This window comes from Squalius cephalus (assembly GCF_949319135.1).
Source record: "Squalius cephalus genome assembly, chromosome: 14".
NCBI lineage: Eukaryota > Metazoa > Chordata > Actinopteri > Cypriniformes > Leuciscidae > Squalius > Squalius cephalus.
The window spans coordinates 33,212,827-33,235,554 of NC_137135.1; the positions used below are offsets into that span (position 1 = coordinate 33,212,827).

The following is a 22,728-nucleotide window of genomic DNA, read 5'->3' on the forward strand; positions in this document are numbered from 1 at the left end:
TGTGTGTGTTTTCACTGCTTTAATTAAAAGCAACAGGTCCACATGTAATATATCATGTATATATATATATATATATATATATATATATATATATATATATATATATATATATATATATATATATACACATTTATATGCACTTTTGGTTTGGGGTTTGTTCAGATCTCTAACAACATGGACTAACAAAGGTAAATACAGTGAGAAAATGCTGGTGCTAACTCATGAATCGCTGACCATAAGGTTCTTCGTTAGCTGTTTGATGATAATGATGACTCACACAACATGGATGTTTTGAAACACGGACACGTTTCTGTAGAGTTTACTGGCTTTGGAAAGGTTTTTGCCGTACACAGAGATAAAATAAATAAGTGAAATTCTTTTATAGTAACAACAATGATAGTAGCAGTCAAAGTAATATCACTTAGTCAGCATTAATCTTTATATATATTTATATATATATTTATATTTAGAAAAGGTTTTGTAATGTTTTTCCTTTAATAAGCTGGTATAAGACTTTGGTTCTCCGTTATATTTCCCAGTAGCAGCATTCCACATGGAATCCAAACAGGAACGTTGCTCCTCGTGTCATTTTGTGACGACCCACCCCATCCCGCTGTCCTCGCCGTTCAGGTTGTCACTGTCATTGGTCACCATTTGTCTTTGGTCGTTTAGTTTGTATTTGGTGCAGCTTTGAGAGAGTTTCCTCATTATTGTCTTTTACATTCCAGTTCTGGTAAATTCCGTCCATCCAGCAATGGCCTTCTTTTGTTATAAGTCACGTATGATTATATCCCTCATGGTCTTTAATGCAACCTGAAATACGCCATCACACACAATTATACGGCATTACATTCATTCGTTCATTAGCTTTAAATGAATAGTTCAGCCAAAAAGGAATATTCTGTCATTATTTACTCGCCTCACATTAACAGTTCATAGTGACCACGTCTCTCATGCTCTAAAAATAAACAAAACACTATAACTGTGGTCCTATCTTTACATATCTGAAGTCATATGATAATTTGTGCAAGCCATGAAATGAAATTTCACCCTATCTATGAACAATTCACCCATAGGTTTCATTTTTTTAACCTCGTAATGTTTAATCAAAAGCCATAGCTAGATTTTCCGGTGAAACGACAGACTTCTCAGCTTGCTTAAACTCCGCCCCTGCAAGCTCACTTTTGAGAGCCACGCCCACATCTCAACATCCAATCAACAGCTGATCAACAATAATCTCAGATGTACATCACGATACAGAAGAAAATACATTTGATGCTACTCGTTTCCAACCTTCAAACTAGGATAGATACTATATTAAAATAATTAAATAATTAAATATTTTAGCGCTCGATATAACTATAAAAATGTTTTCATTATAGAAATATTTATTAATTTCCATGACTTTTCCAGGTCTAGAAATCACACGTTTGAATGTACATCACAATACGGAAGATTAATCATTTCATTGCAACTTTAAGTTTTAATTGTCTAATGAGCTGTTGTTGTATAGACAAGAGCTATGAATTTAAGTCATAATAATAATACAACATAATAATAACTTTTGCTGCATGATTTCGAATGACCTGGAATAGGATGCATGTGTGGGATGGATCATTGTTATGGTGTTTTTGTGCTTTCGAGAGCTTGACGAACATGATCACTATAAACGAGAGACACACAATAACCGCATACAAGTTTAGAGTGACATGAGGTGAGTAAATGATGCCTAAGTTTTCATTTTTGGCTGACCATGTCCTTTAAGTCAGGTCTTATCCAAGGAGCACTCCCATATAACAGACTCTTATCTGTTTCTCTCTTGGATGTCCATGTCTTTCTTTCTTTCATTCATTCTTCAGGTATATCTGCTCCTGTCCCTTAGGCGGGATCACGTCCAAGTCTTGTCTTAGGAAAATTGCAACACGATCAGCATCTACAGGCCAACGTGGTTGAGTTTTGTTGCGTGTCTTCATTAGATGTGCAGCCTAACGCTTCCTCCGCCCGAGCGCTGGGCCGGCCGTTTGCTTGTGTTTGCTTTGGTTAGTCATCTCCGTGTCAGAAGTGAGCTGTCGTAAACCACAGCTCTGGTGTAAATTAGCTATTATTTATTATTTGGGTTGTAGAGGTCCAACCCAGTGGAATATAAAGTGATGCCATGGCATTGTCTGGTCAAACAAGACAAGACGGTCCTGCTTTGCATTAGCAGTGTCATTTTCACTGGACTGTGGAGTAGGACTGTCTTTTTGTTTATTCCTAGTCCTCATGTAAACGTTAGCAGTGGGATATTGGCGTGCGCGTTAACGTGGGCGCGCGGCACGCACTCTCTTGCTCCTCTTGCTGACGGTGGTGAAGCGGAACGGCGTTAAGTCCGGCTGCTCTCCGGGCGGGAAGCGCTTCATGAAGTGGACGTCCTGCTGGTTGGGAAGCGTGTGCGGACCACGGCGAGGGCGCCCTCTTTTGGTGAAGCCCACGTACCAGCCTGTGTAGCGTGCTGACATTAGCGCTGTGTAGTTGTTTTCCAGAACCTTCTCTATGAAGACACAGTCTGCGCTACGATTGCTGGCCTTCTGGGGAAGAGAGAAAAGTCCATACACACATATGGAGACAAACATACACAAACAAAGAGAGGGTGCATGTGTTAGCTTGACCATGAACATTATATGTTTAATGCATTTAAAAACCCCAAACTTGGACTAATAGTCACAAATATCCATGTTTGTTGATCATCTATATTAGTGGTTCTCAACCTTATTGATTTCATGTAGGCTTAGGGTGTGTTCACACTTGGTAGTTCGGATCGTTTGGTCAGGACCCAGAACATTTTTTTTTTAGTCCTGGTCCACTTAGTGTTCACATTGGCATTTTAACACAGAACCTAAAGATACGGAACCTAAAGGGATAAAGATGTTCACAACCTGATTGGCTTTTATTAGGTATATTTCGCAACGGAACTTCCGAACATTCAAAACAATGCTGTGTTGTGGGCTAAGTACGCTCACTGTATGTGTGTAGCCTACATATGATGGTATTTTGACCAGCTGAACTCGTGAAGAAGAGAGAAAATGTGTAAAGGAGTCAAAACAGCGGCAGGAATCCCTCCGTCACACACACACAAATGAAGATCTGCTGTGAGGAGACGCGGTTCTGACGCCTGAACCGAACTGTGAAGGCCAACATCACGACTATGATGAGAAAAAACAGGTATGCTTGTGCATTCTGTCCTTTTTCGAGTTGCTTCTTCTGACATCATGTCCCGTTTTTGGTTTTGTTTATATGTCTTTGGTTCGTGTTGCGTTGAATGCGTTCATATTTTAGAAATGCATAGTCAGACCCAGAGTTGGTTTGGAAGCGGATCGAGATCCATCTTTTCAGCGTCTCGTTCCGCTTGTTTGGTGGCACCAGGGTTCAGATGGCAGCGTTCGCACTTATTCAAATGAACCACATTAACAGAGCAATCAAACCAGGGTTCGTTTTAATCAAACCAAACATGCCAAGTGTGAACACATCCTTAGATGCACTCATACCTTAAGCTTTCTTTAACACTGTAAATTTTGGGGATTTGACAACCCATTTACTTAAAGATCTGAGTCACGAAATGTCTCGTTCACACAGCAGCTTACAGTAGTGTCTCGAATACTGTGTGTATGAACAGGAGTCAAGCCCGTATTCTCTAACCAGTGACCAAAGTAATATCAAAGATGGCGACCTCAATAAAACTGAAAGTCGCTTTTAAGTTACTGAATACCACACACGAAAACCCGCATTTGTGCAGCGCAGAACAGCTTTCTCCCACTGTATGACGTGGGTCATCGTGATTTTGCCAGGTAAGACATGTTCCTGGATCAACACATTTTGTCAAAATTTTGTCCTTACCCTATCCCTACCCCTAAACCTAACCCTACCCATAACTTTTCCCTAAAATCAGAGGGAAATGATAGGTGAATAACACTGATGTTGAGGCACTTCACCCTGGTTCTAAGCCTAAACTTGACATAAACTGTAAACTTGTCCCTCAAATCTGATTGTTTGATTGGAAAGTTGCTCCAGGATCAACAAAGATGTTGATCCAGGAACATGTGGTACTTGGTGAAATCACGTTTCCTGAAAGCGCCGTAAGCCAGATCGTAGAACCATTGGGAAACGCAGCCCAGTCCGGTTCCGTTCACACAGCGCGGGTTTTCCGAGAATGCGGTTGTGAGTCCTGAAAATGTACAGGTGTGAGTTTGGTTATAGAATGCGGTTGTCACTCCCATAAATAACTGTTGCTGTGTGACCGTGGCCTATGTGTGAACATAACCCTAATAAGGACTCAAATACAGGACTGACACCCGTTTTCTGCTGCTGTGTGAACGTGGTCTTTTCCATCTTCGTTTTTACAGGTGATATTTTGAGTTACATATTGCATTGTGTGTTAAAGGAGACATATCATGCTTTTAAATCGTTCCTTTTTATAAATCATACATTTGTAGTCTATATAAAGCGGAACTGCAATGCTTGGGTCTGAATTCCTCATTATTATAGCTCCACAGGCCCCTTTTCTACCCCTTTTCTGATGTGCGTCTGAGAGCAACTCGTTTTGGTGCGGTCTCTTTAAATACAATTGAGACACTTCATGCCCCGCCCCCTCTTCAGGATGCAGAGGTGACACTCGGTTCAACTCCACCCCGTTCAGCCATTTTTGTAGTTTGATAGCAGAGATACGATTATCTAGCGGCACAGAAACTTTTTATTCACACGTTATTAACAAAATGTCAACACCGGAAGACTTGTCCATCCAGCCTTACATGTTCGAGTCGGAGCCGGAGCGAGATGAAAATGAAGACGACGAACCTGCAGAACAACGTCTTCATATGGATGTATCACAATGGTGTGTTACTGTATTTACACATGAAACTTTGGTCTTCCGACCTTTTACCACCGTGTCGATTTATTTTGATTAATATGTGTGAGGGAGAGAGAGCAAGACAGCGTCTAGTTTGGAGACGGTGTCTTGTTTACACTTTCGCCTGGCTCCGAAGAGAGAGAGTGCGCGCGCGCGACCGGGTCTCTCTCTCTCTCTGCTCGTTCTTTCAGTTAAACATGCGCCCTGTCACAAGCACTGCAGTTCATCTACATTAGACGGTGTAATGAAGCGTGTGGGTTACTACATCCAACAACCGAACATTTTAACTTACCCTCTCGTAACTTCTGCATCTTTTAGCTTGGACTACAAAATTGCAGCGAGAAATAAAAATGGCGGATTGCTCGAAGTGTTGGGCTGGAAGTCAATGTCCTTATTTGGCAGTTCCGCTGCAAATACTGTGACGTAATAGTTCACAAAACGTCATAGAGAATAGAAAAATCGGAACAGGTTGAAAAATAAGGCCAAAACAGAATATAAAGATATCAACGAAGCACCTGAAGAGAATAATTTCAACTTTTCTGTACTTCTAAACACTCCAAATATACAACAAAATGCATTTAAGGGCTAAAAAAGTGGATTTAGCATGATATGTCCCCTTTAAAGGAAATGCACGTAAACGTAGAAACAGAATATACAATATACAGAATATACATGTACAAAGTGGCAAGGCTTATGTTTTAACTTCTGTTTCAATACAGGAAGGAAACAAAATGAAGGAAGTGTGTTTCACCTTGCCTACGAGCTTTCCCCTGCGGTTCATACACAGGTAATAATTGGTCTCCTTCCCTCGGATTCGCACCTGGCTGCCGAAGGTGTCTGCCTCCACTACGAGCTGGGCTTGTGAAGAGACAGGCAGAGAGACAGACAGACGTTACTAAAATATCACAGTGAGCTCTGGTTTTGCAGTGACGTAAATAATTAAGGTTTATAATCTGATGTGATGGCTCTGTTTCAGCAGCTGCCTTGACTGGCACTATTAATGACCAAGATTGATAACCTGATTTAAGCCAAATAAATAAAAGCTCAATATAATTGACATCAGCGGTTGACAGAGGTATAGATAACCATCACACTCATGCTTGTCAGTCTTTTCTTATTATTTCTGACTATATTTAAAATTGCATGCTAGCATACAAGCATTGTATACTGTGCCTACTACTTAAAAACAAAACAAAATGCAACAATACCAGAATATTTTCCATTTCTATATGGATTTTTTCTAAACTAATGAATATAATTTTGGCTGTTTTACCTTAATTTGATTTAAAGCATTTTGATAAAAGATATGAGATATGCAACAATATTTTATATAGTGCTACACTGTTGTCACATGACTTCCTTACATTGCATGTTTTTTATTTGACATCTAGTTAACAACGTTTTTTTACATTTTAAATCCAATTTTCTGTACAAATGTTTTAACTTTCTGCAGTCTGATCAAATAATGAGTCAAGACAAAGGTTTTAAAAAATTGGCTTCACTTCCGGTTCATTGTAATGCATTATGGGATACATGTTGGCAGTGGTGGGTGATCGAGATTTCCATGCATATTCCAGACAATATTCATAATGCACGGCATGTGCTGTAATATTCTCTTCTGAACATAGCCTCTCTTTCACTTGATTTTAAAAACCTCCATTTCACGCTTTATTTCACTGAGGTCATTCAGCCTGTGTGTGTGTGTGTGTGTGTGTGTGTGTGTGTGTTTCAGGATATGGCAGTTGAAGCTCTGAAATGGCTCCTTGCGTGACCTTTATGAGCGCAGGGGTCACTGGAGATCAATAACCTCTTTGTCGTCCTCCAATCTCTCCTCATCCAGACATCCCTCACTCGCTGTGTAAATACATTCATCCTCATCCCCCTTCCCATCTCCCTGTCTTTCTCTTCCCTTTATTTCCTGATGAGGAGAGTCGATCATAAAAACCCGGAAGCTTTCAGAACAATATTTTCACAATAAAAAAATTAAAGCAGTATGAGGGCGAATCTCACAAAAACTGTCAAGGTCATTTATTTACTCAGGAGAAATTTGTAAAAATTATATTTTACTTAATTAAAATGAAACTTGTTGAAATGAATTTTTTTTTACATTAATTTAGTGAGAATTAAGTCCATTTCAGTCTATTTTCTCATTCAGCTGTGTTGGGGTGGGGAGGGGGGGGACTATGATAAATTATTTCAATTTAAAGTATTTATCATTTAGATACTTTATAGTTTTTTTATATTTTGAATTAGTTTTTATTTTTGTATATTTAATTCATTTTTGTTCGCTTTAGTAACTGTTTTTGTCATTGTTATTAGTTATTGTTTTATGTCAACATAGTTTTATTATTTTTGTTTTATTTTCAGTTATTTTAGTACATTAATTTAAACTAAAGAAAAATGAGAAATGTTGCTTTGGAAACAATATATATATATATATATATATATATGTATGTATATGTGTGTGTGTGTGTGTATGTATATACACGTTATACTTAAACGTGAACGATTTTTTTTTTCCAGTTCATGTTTCTTTTATTATTTATTAAGTAACATTTGCTACAACTGCTACATTAATGAAAGTCTTGTAATGAAATTACAAAAAAAGAGAATTTGAGGGGGAAACATGCTACATTTTCTGAAAATGTCACAATGCAAAAAAAAAAAAAAAAAAAAATCTTTCTCATGTTTTTAAAAAAAATTATTATTTCTGTGGCTTTTTGATGTTTTTGTGAGATCATTCCATGAATGAAACAGGCCAGTTGTTCGATTTGAGCGCAGATATCCATTTTCAACTTCCTTGCCCTTTAAATGTGCTTCTGAAACACATCCGAGACCATTGAGAGGAGGAGAGGGGGGGATGGATGAATGGATGAATGCATGGATGGATGGGGGAGAGGATAGTGGTCGACTGACAGGTTTTTCAGTAGCCGATAATGATATGTGGAGGTCGGGCGGCTAATGGCCACAATTACATTTATTTAAACTCAAAATTCACAATTTTGAAAACAGAAAAGGTGCAATTGTTTGGTAGATATTAGAATTGAAACAAGTGGCAATTCGGGCTTGTTGATAAAACTAAAACTTATGAAATGAGTAGTTTTATATTACTGCAACAATGTACATCACATACACTCTTATTAGAAAATAATGTTAAGGGTGCTTTCAGCCGCTTCATATAGAACCTTTTAGAGGTTCCATCATAAGATCGTTTTCTGGATTTAGTGTTAATGAATTAATTTATTTTTAATTCATTTTGATAAAATTTTGTGAATTAAACAGCATGTAAACATACTTTATCACTAGAAAAAATAAAACAACCTGTTAAACATTAAAAAGTATAATGCAATAATGTAAGACATTTCTCCTTATATGGAACCTTTTTGGCATAAAGTGTTCTTTTAAATTGAGTCTAGAACACTAGGGTTCTATATAGAACCATTCTGAACCTTTAAGAGATGTTTTTCTTGGAATTTCAACAATAACCTACAAGAAAACAGAATTCATTGGCGTCTTTTTCTCTCTCCCTGTCTGTAAATCACTGTATCAGCAGTAGCTGAGTCTTTGTCTTTTACTTTTCCTGTTTCCTGTGTGTGTGTGTGTGTGTGTGGTCGGTCTTTCTCATGTGAGTTTGCTAGAAGAGTGAGACATAGATGTGTGTGTGTGTGTGTGTGTTGTTACCATATTTGTCTCCGTCCTCTCCGCGGGCGCTGATCTTGCGTCCGAGCACCTGGACGTGTTTGCCACTCGTGCGGCTGTATAGCTGGTACACGCGATGATGTCGCCGGCTCATGGCGTCTCGTGCACGAGTCTGGTTCTCCACGTGCACACTAAAGTTCACTCCATCCACTCCAAACACCTGCAGGCAACAGACCACACACATCCTCATCCACTCTTTCTTCCCTTCTTAATCTGACATTTTTCTGTAGTGAAATCATTGTAAAAACAAAAAAAGTACCATGGTAATGGCCTATAGTTTGACTTTATAGTGTTTATTGTTAACGCAGGCATTTCATATCAGAATGTGAGTTTGCAGTGGATTGTGGATGATTTGAAACACCACCGGTCAAATTCAGCATCTACACGTATACCAGCGGTAACATTTTTTGGTTTTCACATTTATCGATGTTTGATTTATTGATTATTGCATAAACTTTTCATTAATGTTAACCAGTACTAAATGACTAGTGTGTGTTGTTGGCTGCATTACCTACTGTACAACAGAAGCCTAAAACAATGACTATATGACTTTGATGACTATAATAAGGTTTCATTTGTTAACATTAGTTAACTACCGTAAACGATGAACAATACATCTACAGCATTTGTTGATCTTAATGTTTATTTCAACATTTACTTTAAGACCAAAAGTTGTTAACATTATTTAATGCACTGTGAACAAACAATGAAGAATTGTATTTTTAATGCCTTTCATTATCAAAGATTATTAAATGCTGAGAAAATGTTAGCTACACTATACAAAATGATTTTCGAAGTTGTAAATAAAGATTAATGGAGTAAATTTTTAATACTTGTGAAATTCACTAGCAATCTCTGAGTGAAAATTGTCACCAAATTACTGTTCTAATGTTATTGAATGCGACCATATCAAGTGTTAGCAAATGAATGAAAATGTATGATTATTAAGACAAACATATTTGAAATAACATGCACTGATAAATTGTGCACAATAAGGCCAGGAATGTGTATTAAACAGTCCATTTTGTTTGATGTTGAGCAGGTTAACTCACCTGTAGAGGATTACACATGACCAGCATCATCTGGATATACCTGAGGAGAGAGAGAGAGAGAGAGAGAGAGAGAGAGAGAGAGAGAGAGAGAGAGAGCAAGGTCAGGTGAGTGCTACCATGGTAACAAAAACAAATCCACCCTGCATCCCAAAGCCCTGCTGACGGAGCAGATCCACTGGGAACGGGATGTTATAATTAACATCTCAAGAGCTTGAAGTCTTTGTAAAGGCTAATGTACAGTCAGATGCTCATTATCACAAAATAAACCTTGACTCGGGTCTTATATCCTACTGAAAGAGTTTCTTTATCCCACTTATAATGCTGCTACTTATCAAATAAAAAAATAAACACCTTATGCGAGATCTCAGATTCATTAGAAGCTTTAGGGAAATAGCTAGAGCAATGAGCAAAAATGTTGCTCTACAAACCAATGATGTGATAACAAATACCAGTTTGCAATATAAAGCAGCATAATGGACTGTCTTTGTACAGGAAGAATAACTGGAAACGAATGACACGGGAAGTCTCGCACATTACAAATGACCAAATGTCCGATCGCTCTTACGTTACAAAGTTATAAGATGTGACTTTAGCTTCTAAGAACCCTGGGAAATGTGAAAAAGGTCCATTGTTTACAGTAAGATCTATAGCATGCCTTTAGAAAATAGATGAATTAGCATTTCATGCTGATTTTCTGCTACTTTCCCTTCTTGGTTTAATCTCCACATGTTTTTGGAAAAGGGAAAAACCTGACATTTGAAGCATAACTCAGATTTTCATGGAAACTTGGACGTCCGTGGGTGTGAGTAAGATTTTAAGCGTATAAGAGCGAGTGGATGAGGGCAGCGCTGCACGGCCCACGGTAAAGTTCTCCATCACCACAGGCCCGTTTCTGGCAGGGGACTGTGACTTTGAAATCGAACAGGCCTGCAGGACGGATCAGCGCGTCTGCTCAACATAAGTCAGTGTGAAAAGTCCGATGTTATGACAGCCAGAGAGGAGACCACAGGCCCCTACGGGACTAACGCCTCTGCAAACTCCAAACTTTAGAAACCAGTGGAGGAACAGGTTTCACTTCTGCTCAAATACACTTAAAGTGTGTATTTTTTCTGATGTAAAAACACTTTCTCCTATCCCAGCTAAATATGTAGAGACAACTATAAGTAAACCATTCGCAGCGTAAAACTGAGAGACTGATTGTTTGAACTTCAACTTCAACTACATTGAGCTGAATAACGACCAATGTCTTCTGTAGAGCAGCGTTACAGCTGAAACTGTCAATCATTTCATTATGCACTCTTAAAAATAAAGGTTCCAAAAGAGGTTTTTTTTTCAATAGAAGAACCATGTTTGGTTCCCGAAAGCGCCTTTCAGTGAACCATGTTTGTCTTAGTGTGAATAACATTAAAACAAATCTAAAGAACCTTTTTTCACAATAAAGAACCTTTTGTACAATGGAATGGAACCAAAGGTGTTAACGGTTCTACATGGAACCGTCAATGCCAATACAGAACCTTAATGAATTCTGCTATTCTGTGAAGAAGCTTTGAAACATTCTGCATTGACTTGTAAGGACTATCTGTTCGGGAAACCTGTTTGGAAACATTATTTTTGCAATTGCTTTTTGCATAAATTACATGCTTCTCCTTCAAATGCAATTAGATGTTTTTGTTTCAGAGTTTAAAATGGTTTATCATAATGAATCAAACACAGTGCTGTTGGAAAGGAGAATTCATGACAGAATTAACTGTTAAACTGAAGAGCTTCCCATTGATGTGAACACAACACAACTAAAATTCCTTAGAAATAAGACCAGATACAAATGACTCAATAGTTGTCAATTGTCACACAGTAAGAGTATAAAATCATTTGATCATGATTTTATATTGAGATCATATTGAGATCTCTGACTTTGGTAGAAAAGTAGGATACATGTGAGACCAATGGGAAACATCTGAGAAGCAACAAAGATCTCTCATTTCTTTTATTTATTTGGCTGCTCTGAAGATATTAACCTACTGCAAATCCTCTAAATCATCAACATGATCAACACTTTCTGAAAAACCTGTCGTACACAATCTACTACATGCCATCTGTCATCTGATTGATAGTTAATACGTTTTATCGCAAGTAAAAAGCCTTTTAGAATAATTGTACAAACGTCCTCCTTCAGATCGTGGTTCACGTGTCTTTTTGCTGTGAAATCCTTACTGATTTTTATAAAGTAAATGTAAGAATAACTTATATTGTTTGTAATATTTCAAGATGAACACTTACTGGACTGAAACAACTTGATTAACCATGATTTTTTTTTTAAGTGTTAAAATGTGAGTATCAAATCAGGCTTTAAGGAAGGTTTATTTGTTCATCTCGCAATCATCATTGTATTGCATTTTATATATATATATATATATATATATATATATATATATATATATATATTCTCATTATGTCAGACTATATGAACCACAAAAACCTGATGTATCAAATATGATACTCAACAAAAAACACATGCAGGCATAAAAAAACAAACATATTTTGTCAAAATGTTCAGTAAACTCTTCCATTTAAAGAAAATGTTTTATTTTTCTGCCAATTATTTCATGTCAAGCTTTACAGGGTTAATGAGAATCTCCATTGTGATTTTTCTTTATGTAGAGACTTGAAAACAAACACATGCAGGCCAGTGGACTGTTGCTGAGCTCATGAAGTCTACATGATGCTGGTCAACACCTGCTCAACACAACAGGTAGAGCTTCAGTTTGATGTTTTGTGAACAGATTTTAGAAGTTCTGATGCCACATGTGTCATGTTTGGGATGTTAAAATGCATTTTTCAATACCAGTTTAATGTGCAAATAGGCATTTTCCCATGCAGAACTCACTGTCATGATACTAAGGTGTTGCTATAAGGTTACTAAAGCGTGGATGGTTTTAGCACATTGATTTGGTTTGCTCTGTAATCTTCTGGCTTCTAGATATGGCTCAGTCTAAGTCTGTGGGATTTTCTCAGCTGTTTTATCATCCACCAGGTGAAAACCTTGAGTTTGATCACTTAAAGTAACAAAATAAATGTCTGTGGCACAGCAGTATGGGAAGCGTAATGTGTAATGTTACTGTATCTTTGAATGTGTTTGTTTAATGCAGGATTGTTCTCGTTTACTAAAACTGAAACCATAAAAAAAAAAATCATGACATGAACTTAAAACCTATATAGGCATTTTAAAAAAAGATTAACACTTTACTAAAAGCCTTTAATTTATAATGCATTATAAAGTTATTCATAACCTACATTATAATATTTGCAGATTATCTGCACATCTGAAGTTGGTTGCTAGTCATGTGTTTTAATGCATTATATATTAAGCGTGTTCAATGAAGTATTATAATCAAATGTATTATAATTGTGGTTACAATTACTCATGAGATCATACATTACATTATAAGGTACATTACAAGGCATAATTAATGCATTAATAACACTTTTATAATGCATTATAAATAGTAATGTTACCAAAAATAAATATGACTCAAATAAAAAATTACATCTATATCAAAAACTATAATAGGATATCAACGATATTCAAATAAAATGACACTGGTTGTGTTTCACCTTCATATTCTCTTTATTCTCTCTCTCTCACACAGCTTGTGCACACATTTCTCAGTCTTTCCCTCCCTGTGTCCTTCTTGGCAAATGTTTCGTGAAAACAGTGAATCAGATATGGCTCTCTCTCTGGGTGGTGTGGGTGTGGTCAGTGTGATGTCACTCATTGAGAAGGCGACGGTGGGTGTGAACGGAGAGAAAAAAAGCGGAACACATCACTTCCTCCTTATCGTCTCGCCAGTGACCCCGCGACCTCCCCATGACTGAATGTCTGAGATCATGAGCGTGTGGGTGTGTGTACAAGTTTTGCTATACTTGTGAGGCCAAAATGCTTTGTTGACGCTAGTCAAAAATCTCCTCACTCACAGTTGGCTTTTAAGCAAACGACAGGTATGCTCATAAATTGGCTGTAAGTGTGCTTCTCTTAGTGGTTAGTGTGAGGGTTGGCTTAGGGTATAAAAGGTCTTTACCAATCCCAGATAGAATGCATATTTTGCCTGGATGTTTATTAGATATATACTGTATATATTCATCTGGAAGAGAGCGAATGCTAAAACGTTGCCTTTTGAATGCAAATTCGATGTAAATTATAAGTAAGCTATTCATAGGCTTACCCTGTGTTGTTTTCATAACATGGCTGCATGAGTTTGATTCATGCTATCTGTTTGTCCAACCAATGGAAGACCAAACAAGTGTTTGAAAACATTTCTTTTTCATGATTATTTTGGTGCAGAAATGGCACGTCTCATCTTTTAACAGACGCCTTAGTCACATGTGTGCTTATTCAGAGACAGCCGAAAGAGAAGGCTTATGATTTCTTATACGGTTTCAAAAGCAACACGATTCCATCGACTCTATTGACACACTCGATTCCAGAAATGCCCTCTGACCCCTGATGTAACGGCGCATCAGTGAGCCCACTCCACCAGATTCCCAGTCAATGAGGTTTCCTCTGTCTGACGTTATGATTAGTGAGAATTGCGGCTAGGTTGCGGCTCTTTGCGACATTAATATTACTCTGATCGCGATAAGACGGTAGTTTTTGATTTATTCTGGATGATTCAGCTGCGGCCCGTCGCTTGTTTACATCCCAAAAATTCACCCCGCAAAATGAAATCACCACCAGGGTCAGTGGAGACGCCGAAAACAGAGGAAAACATGCCGGAGGGGGAAAAAAAAGACAGGAATGGAGGAGATATGAAAGGAATTGAGAGAGTGTTTCTCATCTTGTCGTTTTAAATCCCTTGCTCTTTCTCTCCCTTCCTCTCTCTTGTTTCCCTGTCTGGAAGTAGAGAATGAAAGACTCCCCCACACTGCCTCAGCTATGAAGAGATATGTGAGAGAAGAAGGAAGCGTCTCACCAGCTGACAGCTGCAATGAGACAGACACACACATGTACACGCTCTCTCCATCATGCCTGTCAACACACACTTAATGTACACATGCACTCATAACATGACAAAACCACACAATTAAAGGAATGCAAGTTGATGGAATAGTTCACCCAAAACTTTGTGATTTACTCGCCCAAAATTGGTGGTAGAAACGATTTTTACTCAAAAATTGCTAGTAAATTTCACAATAACGGCAAGTATACACATTAAATTAAATGTGAAATTTTGTTATAGAAAGGCTGAAATTGTATTTTCTTGCAAGACATATACTTCATAAAACACTATTTTTACTATACTATAAAACATTTTTTTAACAGTGTACTAGAAACGTCTCCCTGTTTTTATATTTATTTTATTTTTATTTTTTTATTATTACTGTTTTCCTTACAGTAAAAGTGGTGGGAATGAAAGCTGTTAAGATCTAAAAAAAAAATAAAAAAATAATGGCTTATTGGTTAATTTTGAATGAAATTGTAGTTTATTCCTCACACAAAGCTTCATATGCTTAAGAAGATATATATATATATATATATATATATATATATATATATATATATATATATATACATATACTATATATATATAGTATAATTTAGTACAGAAAGTCATATGGACACCTGTTATTTTGTAATTTTCTTTATTTTTTTATTTTTATATTATTTCAGATTGACATCTCTGCAAATATTTCCATTAAGTTAAAAGGCTATTTCTGAATGTTCTGAAAATCTCAACTGCTTGATTGTTTATATCATCGCAAAAACTCAACTATATTTTGGCACAGCTCTCTATATAAAGTTGTATATACACTCACGTAAAGCGATATATACCTCATAGCAAATCTCAACTGCTTGATTACGTGTATTGTCGCAAAATGTAAACTATTTTATCGCCCAGTTGTAATCTACTAAATGTGATTACATGTACATGGCATTAAGAAATTAAGATATTATACACATTGACATCATGATTCTCCGTAAAGCTTCTTTGGAACAATACACATTTCTGAAAAGCGCTATACAAATATACTTGACTTGACATGCTGTAGTGTGGAGGATATATTCAACAGTAAAAACCAACAGAAATGCTGTTCATAGAGCTTAACTTGTTTTGAAATGGAGCATTTCTTTAAAATGTTCTTACACACACACACACACACACACACACTGTGACATTTCATTCCCATTCATTCCCATTCAAATATGTTGTTCACATCAGCTAAACACTCCCTACAATAAACAGCAAACCACAGGAACACACACCCTATAATAGCAGCACAGTGTACAAAAACCACATTTCCCATGTTCACTGTTGTTGCACGCTTGGCAACTACCCACACATGATGTACAGTAACAGTCTGTCTGATGATTGTTTACTTGTCTGGAGGAACACTGCATACGTGAAGGTAAAAGCTTTTATGACGATGTATAAATAAATAAAAATCTGCAAAATTGTTTACTTTTGAGAACATTTAAAGACCAGATAACTGAATGAATGTTTTATTAATGTTAGAACATTTGTTCATAACATTGAGAGAACCTTGCCAGAACATTCTGAGAACGTTCCCTGTTATCTGTGTTCATGCTGTCGTTCATTACGGTAGGCTCAGTTGCTGAACAGTGCTGAATAGTTGGTGAGTTGCTCCGAAAATTGGCTTTGATATGTAAATGTCATAACTGTCATAATAACGATGATTTCTAAACAAGACGTTTTACAGCTTCGTTTCCATTGTGAATGGAGTGTGTTTGCCTAGTACAGCAAACTCTTATTCCAAAAGACAAGGGAAATCTTGAATGTTTTCCACAATAAGTCTACTTTAACCTTTGACCTCACAAGAGCTGAATCAATGGCACTGTTTACACCTGGTATTAAGATGTGTTTTGGTCAATCGGATCACAAGTGGACTACGTCAAATACAGGTGTAAACAGGGTCTAAAACGTTTTTGAGCTTGTCCACTTTCGTCCACTTCCAGAGGTAGTGGAAAGCTCATTCGCCGGATTGATTTAGTAGTGTAAACGCTCATGTGGTTGAATGTGTTCGAACAGCCACAGAAGACCATCAACTCTCCGCCTACTGACCTAACGCATGAACATTATGGGAAGAGCTCTAGCCAGACGGGATTTAAACTTTGTCGGATGAAGACACAAGTTTGGTTTGAAGAGGAAAAATGTACCTAGCACAATGTTCTCTCACCATGCCTGATTTCTAACACACTCACAGCGTTCGGCTGGTCTTGCGTCTATCAGAGCAGAAACGAAAGCTGACGCTCTCCGTGTGCTCTCTGTATCTCCGGTCGCGTTCATATGTAAATTGTGCAAGCTTATTTCGTCCATTAAATCGAAAGATCTGAAAAATCCCATACATTTACCCACTCATAGACCTTAAACAAGACTTTAATTCTTTCCCTATTGGCTAATATGCTTTCAAGTCATAGTGCATCTCAAGTAAATGTATCTTGTTTTCAAAATGTTTATATATTTGTACTGGAAAACGAGACGAAAATACTGAGGAAGAAAAATTTTTTGCAGTGAAGATGCGCATATAGTTCCAAACACTTCAATGGTGACTATCATGAAGTGTGAGTAATGCATAACTTACCATTTATATATGACATGACCCCTTTAACCTTTGACCTTTTCTTTGGTTTATAAGGGATTTATTCATAATTTTATGTTATTAGATTTCCCTGCGGCTCTAAAGTGATTAGGGGAAAAAGTTAACTACTTTAGATGTTTTTTAGCAGTTAGATAGTATAGTTACAATGAGTTGCCATACTAACCAGCAAAACCTCTTTATGCTGAATTATCTTCAGGGTGTTCAAAGCGATTCAAACCAATCCGATTCTTGGATTTGATCTGTCATTCTGTTCTATCATTTCCTGGTGTTTATACAGCACATAAAACAAGTCATGAAGCACAGGTGTCACTGCACACACACATTTTTTTTCTCTATTACTAAACTCCTCCACTGGCTGAAGATGTTTAAATGAAGCTGTAGGAAAATGTAAAAGCACGTGAAAGCTCTCCAGAACGGATCGAGACGGCCCTTTTCTTCACCTCCACTCATGCTGGCCCAATATGCTCACGAGCTCACGTGTGTTTGTGAAGTTTCCTCAGCAACACGTTACCAATGTAAATGGAACAGAGACAGTCAGTGTATCATGTTGCTAAACGGTGCGTCACCGAATGGCACAGGCTTCACCTGTCTGGCCGACACACACCTGCTCTTTGACCCTTCATTCCTGAGATCACCGATCGGCCACACACCTCGGCATCATCACTGACCAGATGTGCATGTGCTGACCAGGTTCTCATGTGTGTTTATGTGTGTGTGCACCTGCTCACATAAACAGCTCCTCTCCACCTGTGTGCACTGATTTATGCTGTCTGCATTTCTGATGTTAATATGTATGAAGCTGTATACACAAACTAAGGAACTAAGCGTTCAAGGGTTTGGGTCGGTAAGATTTTTTAAATGTTTTTGAAAAAGCCTCACGAAGCCTGCATTTATTTGATCAAAAGAATACAGTAAAACAGTAATATTGCGAAATATTATTACAATTCAAAATAGCTGTTTTCTATGTGAATATATTGTAATATGTAATTTATTCCTTTGATCAAAGCTGAATTTTCAGCATCATTACTCCAGTCTTCAGTGTCACATGATCCTCAGAAATCAGTATAATATGATGATTTTGCTGCTCAAGAAACATTTCTGATTATTATCAATGTTGAAAACAGTTGTGCTGCTTTGGTGGCAACCATGATTCAATTATTTTCAGCATTCCTTGATGAATAGAAAGTTCAGAAGAACAGCATTTACATATTTTGTAACTTTACTGTCACTTTTGATCATTTGAATGCATCCTTGCTGAATAAGAGTATTGATAAAAAATAAAAAAAATCTTACAGACCCCAAACCAACAGGTTTGTGTGTTTGTACAATAGCTAATATACATAAGTAATAAACCTATAGTATTAACCATTTTGTTTTCCATTTTCTGTGCTTATTGGGTCATTAATAAGCAAGGTCAATATTGAGTGCTTTACTGAGCTCGGATGCTTGTATGCGTGTACTATACACACATACTGTACATTTGACTGATATGCATTAGTGTGCATGTGTTGTGTTTCTCTAATAGGCAGCAGAGGTCATGCATGCACACGGGCCGCACGGTGTGCAGATTTGCACATGCGAGATCTGTGCATGCTGGCTGCAGATCAGCACACATTGGCTTCGGATCTGTGCATGTAAGGTTGGTGTTGCTGCCAAACCCTGGCTGCGCAGGTGAGACTGGCTCTGGGTCCCGTAAGAACTCTCAGCTGTTAAAACAGTAGTGCTTCACCGCGAGAGAGAGAGAGAGAGAGGGAGAGAGTGAGGGGAGAAAGAGAAAAAAAAAAACTACTTCAGCTGCAACCTCGGATTCTCCGTATCCCTCCCAAACCGCAACGAGCCTGCGGCCTGCCAGAGAGAGAGAGAGAGAGAGAGAGAGAGAAAGGTGGGGGGAATGGGAAAAGAGAAGGAGAAAGAAAGAAAGAAAGTAGCTGCGAGCTTTACTCTACTGAGCGCTATTGTCGGCGGCCAAAACAAGCAAGGTGATGACATCATCAAACCTGAGACAGAATGATTCCTGAAGGCGTTCGTGTGTAGAGTTGAGCGCAGCGAGGTGGAGTCGTATCCCAAATCACCCTGCACACCCTTCAAGCACAATTTACACCGCTGGCCAACTTTAAACAATATAGCAGCACAGGGAAGGAAAGAGAAATGCAGTCAGGGCTGTAGGTGCTGCGAGTCTTAAGATTAATGTTCCAGTGGTGTTCTCTGAAAGATCTACAGGAACAGAAAGTCCCGTTTGTGCACCGTTGCATGTAAGATATGTCACTGTAAAAGCCTAGATTTCTGCGGCACTCACTCAAGGTCGCTGGATCAGTCCTGATATGGTGATATATTTCCTAGATTTTTACTAGGCCCGGTTTCACAGACAGGGCTTAGATTAAGCCAGGATTAAGCCTTAGTTCAATTAGGACATCAAAGTAGATGTGCCTTGAAAAAAACATTACTGGTGTGCATCTTCAAACAAAACAATGGTTGATTTATTTTAAGACTTGTCAATGCAAGTTGCTTTCAGTTGAAGACAGCTTAAACATGCATTTTAGTCTGGGACTAGACTTAAGCCTTGTATGTGAAACCAGGTGATAAAGTTCAACATTTTAAACCTATTTTGCTTCTGATGTTCTTATCAGTCTTGGCAAGTGAGACTTCATTGGTCACCAGCTTCACCAGAACAAAACATCAGCACTTTAGCCAGACCAGGACCAACCAGCATGGAAAAAAATGGCTAGGATTTGCTTTGCAACAAAGTTCACTTAGAAATTGCTAGTGAATTAAAAAAAATAGTAGAAGGACTGAAATAGTATTTTCTTGCAAAACACCCTCCATAAAACTTCAAAAATAACTTTTACAGTGTATAGTGAAGCTTGACTGGTTTGTAAATAGGTAAAATTCCATGCATTTCATCTTTCTACTTGTAGAGCTGCATGTGGTTTGGACATTTCCGTCCTGATGCATGAGTTGCACTAATCAAGTCTTCTTCCATTGTCTACAGCTTATCTCTACGGCCTTGAGCAAGTCACTGAACCGCAGGTGCTTCACTGAGAAGAGCTTCGAAAGAAACTGATAAATGGCGACTAACTTATCTTCACCTCATCTCAAACAAATAACCTCTAGCGCACCTGACGCCGCTCGCTTTCACAGGCGAACGAGACTTCAACACATCTGTGCCTGCTGTCTTCTGTTTCTACAGACCCTGAACTGAAACCACCTCAAATATGGTGCATTTTATCATTAGACGGTGAATCCGTTTGTAACGACACCAACCTTGAGAACAAGCGCGCATGCTAAGCAAACATGATTCTAGTCTCACTTCCACAATTCCTGGCTAATTCTGCACAACTGTCTGAGAATGTTAAAGCTCTGTTTGATGTTTTTCTGTCTCTAAACGGCAGTTTCCTGTCGGAGAAGGTCACATGGCCACTGCTCTTTCCAGAAAGCAGATAAGGTGCCAGCTCTGTGCCTGCTTCAACAACCATCCTTGGGCGTTATTATTAGTAATTTGGAGAGCTCGGGACCAGACAGGCGCTCTGTCTGCCTTTCGGGATATGGATTATCAGAGGCCCTTTGGTCCCATCCGCAGGTTGGGAAAGGAATGATAACCATCTCAAGATGACTGCCATGTGTGCATAAGAAAAAAAGAAAGGAAAATAGGGAGAGTGGCAGACACACCTTTGGAGCTGTTTTCATTGGATGGGCCTTACCTGTGCTGGGTGTGATTGACATCTGTGTCCATGGTAACCCAGAAGTGTGATGTCATAAGATCATTATGTATGCAAGACTTGGAGTTTGTCATGTCAAGTGAAGCGTGTGGCACACAGACTGTGGTAATTGAGCTTTTTTGAAAGCAGCATTAATAATTTACGCATTACAACTCATTCTGCATGAGGTCATTCAGAAATGACTTACAAGACAGCCACCGTGGAGAGAAAGGCCCACATCGCTTCCTCCGCGTCCGTGTGGCTCCGTGCGCGCTTGAGAAACGGCTCTCCGGGTCACGGCTTCACGTCTGTCCGGTTTGTTTAATCCGTTTGAATGCAGGGTCGGCGGACGTTCCCGCTGGCGCCGGTGGACTGCATCTTTTCACCGTCAACGGGCGGCTCGGGGTCAGCGGGGTGTGAGCGCACCACCGCCGTTATGGATGGCTGCGGTCCGCGGTCGGTAACGGGCAAGGGGCGGGGCGAGGCGGGGCGCAGCTGAATCCTCCGGAGTCTGACGAACAGGTGAAGCGAAGTTCAAACGCGACCCACACCTATACGCAGTTTCCGCTCATAAAAACTTTCCTGACAGCCAGCAAAAGGTTTCCAAGCAGTCCTACCGTAACTTTTCCTGCTGAAAATGTCCTTCCACAGATAAGGATTCAAACTGATTAATTCCGTGGAGTGCATGCGCACGCGAGAGAGTCTGTGTCAATGCTGATCCGCCACGGGCGAAATGACGCGCCGCGGGAGGCAAAGCACCTGGACGGGGATGGAGCGATGAAGACGCGGCGGCGGCGAGCTGGACCCCGGGTACCGTGGAGCTCGCTCGGTCATGGCTGCTGAGACGGGGAAATGATGATGGGGGGAAAGTGAAAGGAAAGCAGAAGGAAAGGCGGAGGGGTGAGAGGCACACGCTCGCAGCCACCCGCGACAGCAGCTCCCTGCACCTGATTTCCCGGACTCAATTCTGGAGCTCCAGCGCAACAGCAGCCAAAACACGGGCCGATGACATCACCTCCAAAATGTTTGAAGGGGGAAAGAATGCAATCTGATCTTTTTATTTATTTTTTAAAATGAAGAAAGTTTGCAGCTCCCCCCCAGAACAGCGCAAAAGTCTGCCCGACGAAAGGGCTTCGGTCGATGAGGTAAAACGCGTCTCTTTTTTTGCGCATTAAAGAAGGCAACCCGTACACTGGATGCAGCGTCCACTTAACCTGCGCCGCCTCCTCTTCCTCAGCCGCTTTCATTCACAAATTCACGTAAAACGTTGGATGCAAAAACTAACAACGCGTCTTTGCGCGCGCGGTGCGTAAACGCGGCTTGTTTCTTCTCCGCTCGTTTGTCTTCTGAAGCTCCACGGCAGAGCGCAGAAATCACTCCAAGTAAAAAAAAAAACTAAAAAAAAAAAAACCAGAAAAAGATTTCAGATCAATCCACCCTCCCTCCTCCAGCCCCCCTTCTCTCTCTCTCTCTCTCTCTCTCTCTCTCTCTCTCTCTCTCTCTCTCTCTCTCTCTCTCTCTCTCTCCTTTTGCTTTCCCCCTCACACACACTTATTGGATCCAAACGAGATTACTCAGCCTCTGTGTGATGTCGCCCGACTACAGCGAAAACACTCGCCAATGTCACCGTGCGCAACAAAAGAACACAAGCGTCGGGGAAACAAGCTCAGGCCGGGTCCCAAACTGTAACCCCACACTTTATGAGGGCAAAAATCTGCCCCTGGTTCAAGCCCAAAATCCCCCCCTGGTTCAAGCCCAAAACCCCCCATCTCGTGTAAACCAGGAC

At 39.2% G+C, this 22,728-nt stretch overlaps 1 protein-coding gene across 1 annotated transcript; it reads right to left on the reverse strand.

The window, feature by feature from the left end:
- Positions 1-332: 332 nt before the first annotated feature.
- fgf18a (fibroblast growth factor 18a) lies at positions 333-22,320 on the reverse strand. The gene is made up of 5 exons (XM_079893215.1): positions 21,151-22,320; positions 9,634-9,673; positions 8,564-8,741; positions 5,634-5,740; positions 333-2,567 (listed from the first exon to the last, which is right to left on the reverse strand). Exons 1-5 carry the CDS (start codon positions 21,180-21,182, stop codon positions 2,298-2,300), a joined length of 627 nt encoding a protein of 208 aa, XP_079749341.1. The 5' UTR covers positions 21,183-22,320; the 3' UTR covers positions 333-2,297.
- Positions 22,321-22,728: the final 408 nt, after the last annotated feature.